The sequence below is a fragment of the Rattus rattus genome, chromosome 2 (genome assembly GCF_011064425.1).
Source record: "Rattus rattus isolate New Zealand chromosome 2, Rrattus_CSIRO_v1, whole genome shotgun sequence".
Lineage (NCBI taxonomy): Eukaryota > Metazoa > Chordata > Mammalia > Rodentia > Muridae > Rattus > Rattus rattus.
Genome location: NC_046155.1, coordinates 120,450,189 through 120,454,054, shown reverse-complemented (window position 1 = coordinate 120,454,054; position 3,866 = coordinate 120,450,189). Strand labels below are relative to the sequence as shown.

The 3,866-nt window shown below is 54.8% G+C and overlaps 1 protein-coding gene across 1 annotated transcript; it reads right to left on the bottom strand.

The window, feature by feature from the left end:
• Nucleotides 1-1,962: 1,962 nt before the first annotated feature.
• Mesp1 (mesoderm posterior bHLH transcription factor 1) lies at nucleotides 1,963-3,489 on the bottom strand. The gene is made up of 2 exons (XM_032895985.1): nucleotides 2,563-3,489; nucleotides 1,963-2,308 (listed from the first exon to the last, which is right to left on the bottom strand). The coding sequence occupies exons 1-2, from the start codon at nucleotides 3,223-3,225 to the stop codon at nucleotides 2,243-2,245; spliced, it is 729 nt and encodes a 242-aa protein (XP_032751876.1). The 5' UTR covers nucleotides 3,226-3,489; the 3' UTR covers nucleotides 1,963-2,242.
• Between the last annotated feature and the right edge of the window lie 377 nt (nucleotides 3,490-3,866).

Below are 3,866 nucleotides of genomic sequence, written 5' to 3'. Positions count from 1 at the left end.
AGTGGGCTGCTCCCAGGCCCCTCAGAGGAGAGGTCCTCCACAGGGAAGGGGGCTGGCCAATGAGTTCCACTTATCTGTGAAAAGACTTGCTAATAACTTTAATTCCCCATCCTAAGACACTGGGCCTTTACTTTGCAAATAGATTTTCTATACTGGGTTGGCTCCTGGGCCAGGAAGACTTCCTGTTCAGAGCCAGGTAAGGTACTGGGAGGAGAGTGTCAGAAGTTGTCAGAGGTGCTGGGAAAGGGAGTGGCCAGTGAAGGTGTGAGGTCCCCCACCCCGGTGATCCCTGATGGGTCACTTTCTCTGCAGACAACCCTAGCTATTGTATGAACTGCTCAAGCCTGGACCCCTGAGCTGCAGAACAGGACCATGACCCACACCGTGGGACTGCCCCTCCTGGTCCTAGCCAGAGTACTGGAAAAATCACCCCCCAGGCGATCTAAAACAAATCCCACAGAAGAATGGATAATTGTGAAGGAGCATGTGAAGAATGCAGTATTGGGTAATAGAAAGGAATGGAGTTCTGAAACTGAAGCTAATCGGGGTGAACCTGGGACACATACTCTGAAACAAGCCAGATACACAAGACCACACTCCATGCTTCTTTCTTGTTTGTTTTTGTTTTTGGTTTTTTTTGGTTTTTTTTGAGACAGGGTCCCCTACGTAGACTTGTGTAATCTGGAACTCAGTATGTAGACTGGGCTTGCCTAAATTCAAAGATCTGCCTGCCCTGGTTTCCAAGTATTGGGATTATCGGTGTATGGGCCAACTTGAATATTTCTTCTCATAGGAAATGTCTACAACAGACACATTTCATTAGAGATAACGTGTCACTGTGGGGGGCCAGCCAGTGGGGAGTGGGGCTAATGGGAGCTGCAACTTTTTCCTTAGTATTCTTTCCTTGAACAGGGTTCACTGTGTAACCATGGAGAGCCTTTCACTCAGAGATTTGCCTGCTTCTGCCTTCCAAGTGCTGAGGTCAAAGGTGGGCGGCCACATCTGGCCAGCAGCTTCTTTTTGGAGGTAATAAACAAAAATACTCTAAAACTAGTGGTGATAAGTGCATAGCTTATGGATATGCCAACGTCATTGAGCTGTGCTTTCTAAAGAAGCCTGAGAGCATGGCGGCACACTGTGTCACCCCAGCCGTCCTCTGAGGAGAGGGCAGGAGAGTCGGGTTGAAGGGCACCCTTGGCGGAATGTGACTCTCAAATCAAACAATATCAATATCAAGCTTATTAAAAGAAATACCAAGGCCTGAGTTTCTGGTAGCTGAGGGGTGCTCGGTTGATGCCAGCCTCTTTCTGGGCTCCAGGAGCCTCTCTCCTCTGCTGCACATTCCTGACCTGAATTTCAGCAGCACAGGTCAGCAATCGACCAGTCCTTCGTTCCCTCCTAGACAGTGGTTTCCAGGGAACCACGATCACCTCGACCAAACTCTCCCACCCACGTATCTCCAAGCCACACAAAAATGGGACGCTCTAGCCAGGGAAAATCTGGTCTGGGGACAGTGCCCCAGGGACAGCTCAGCTGCCCAGAATATCGGACACACCATTCCGCTCCCACCACTGAGCACTGCAATGCCCAAGCCTTACAGGGGTCAGAGTCTTGACCTTTACACATCTGTAAAGCATATGCAAAGGTAACCAAGAGTTTTATCTTCTGGTTTTATCCAGTTCCTCCCTAAATGTAAAAAAAGAGGAACTACTTCCTGCCACCTTCTGTCAGGAAGCCCCTACTCCATTCCACCCCACCCCACCCCTTTCAGACTGGCCCATGCAGAATAGATGTTGACCAGGAAGAGGGTAGAAGGCCTCCGTGTTTCCAGGCTGTAGATTACAAGACTCCCTCTCAACCATTCCATGTCGGCTTTCCCCCTGCCAAATACCAGAACTTCCAGCGGGGTATGAGGTTCCCCCAACCCCAGAAGGAAGAAAGTAAAATAAACCCTCCAAAAGACACTAGCACAAACGGTTTATTCACAAATAAATAAATACACACCAGGCAGAACTTGTGCCCGCTTCAGCTTTAGAGCGTGTACCCCATTGGGTCCCTCCTTCCAAGGAGGATTGGAAAGGTACAGTCTAGATGGGGACCAGCTCCCACCTCGGGGACGCCCATGTTGGTATCACTGGTGCCTCTTCCAGGAAATACCCCCTTCGAAGGTGCCAAGGCAAAAGGAAAAGTGTCTGTGCTCAGACAGGATGCCAGTCATCCACTGCATTGTCCCTTCAACTCTTCAGGCTGGCGGCCACTCCTGAGGTGTCCAGGTTTCTAGCAGAGCCAGCATGTCGCTGCTGAAGAGCTACAAGAAGAATGAAGAATGATCAGCGCCACAATCAACACCTGTCCCGGTGCCAGGTCCGCGCTCAAACGCTCCTCGTAATGCGTCCTTAATCCCTGCCTGTCCACACCCTCCCACCCCTTTCGGGCACGCAGGGATGCTCGCAAGGGAGATCCAGCGTGCAGAGAGAGAGGCTGGTCCGCAACTTAGGGTTGTGTGTCGCGCACCAACAGTAGGGGACGCCACCTCGACAGCACGGGGAAGGGGTTACTAACCGGAGACGAGGGGCTGGGCTCCATCTCCTGCCTTTCCAGGGATGCTGTTTCGGCGTACAGGAATGATGGGTCCCACGATTCTGCGGCGACCCGGGGTCTAGGGTAGGCGGGCGAAGAACCCCAGGACACCCCGCTGCAGACAACCGGGCTTAAATGGGGACCGAGAGACTGCGCCTGCGCCAGGCCGCTGTCGGGGCACAGCGGGCAGCCTCGAGGTGACACCGCGTGCCTCTGTTGCGGGAGGCTGTCCTCGCTGAGGCCCAGCACAGCCGACAGGTGGCCGATGTAGCGGATGGCCAGGCGCAGCGTCTCGATCTTGGTCAGGTTCTGGCCGATTGGTGCCACTGAAGGAGGCAAGAAGCGGCGCAGCTCGTGCAGCGCGCGGGCGAGCGTGCGCATACGAAGCTTCTCGCGTTCGCTGGCGCTCTGCCGCTGTCCGCTACCCAGGCGGCTGCCATGCGTCCCGCGCCTACCGGGGGTCCCAGCACGCCGGGCCGGGCGGGCACAGGGTAGTGCAGGGCTGCTGGCCTGGGCACCGTCCCACGAGTCCGAGGACCAGGCTGGGGAGCAGAAGCTGTCCCCATCGGAAGGCATCGATGGCTGCGGACGAGCGGGACTCGGGATCCAGGACTTGGAGAGTGGCGCGCACAGGGGCTGGGCCATGGCAGCCGAGGCCTGACCCTTGGGTCCGCTGCAGCTTTATCCGGAGCCCTAGGTGTGAAGCGGCCCCTTCCAGAACTCATCAGCACATCAAAGCCGGCTCGAGCCTGGAGGGGGGCAGGGCCTGAACCCTTTGAACCAAGAGCAGGGGCTCTTAGGTGCAGAACCCCTTGGTCCAGTCTGCTCCACCTAGGCCATAGATGGGGCATCAGTAAGACAGGCACCTAGAGCCTGCGGTGTCCAGGGTGTTAAGCCAGCCCTGCAAGTTAAAAAGAACCATACTCAGAGAACTGAAGTCTAGCACCCAGGCTTAGGGTACACCTTCATTTATTAGGGACCCTACGCCATCTTTTCCATCACCTTAATTTACAAATTGTATAACAAGAGATTCCCGGATTGCACTGGCCAATGTGGACTAGGGTAGGAACCTCTAGACACTGAAAGAACTGACACACAGAAGCTTGGAGGTGCCCTGTAGTCCCTCCCTGATGTCCAGGCTGTGGGAGGCACAATGAAGAACCCGTCCCGAAGTGAGATTGCTGGGCTGTCGGTGCAGGGTCAGAGGGGAGCCCGCCTCCCCACAGGACAAGTCACTCCTGGTCTTGGCAAGATGGGGAATTCGGTCCCTTCCCCAGCCCTCCCAT

Coding starts and splice junctions, on each gene's coding strand:
- Mesp1 (XM_032895985.1), bottom strand. CDS start 3,225: ATGGCCCAGCCCCTGTGCGCGCCACTCTCCAAGTCCTGGATCCCGAGT. Junction 2,309..2,562: donor AGCCCAGCCCCTCGTCTCCG/GTTAGTAACCCC, acceptor TTCTTCTTGTAG/CTCTTCAGCAGCGACATGCT.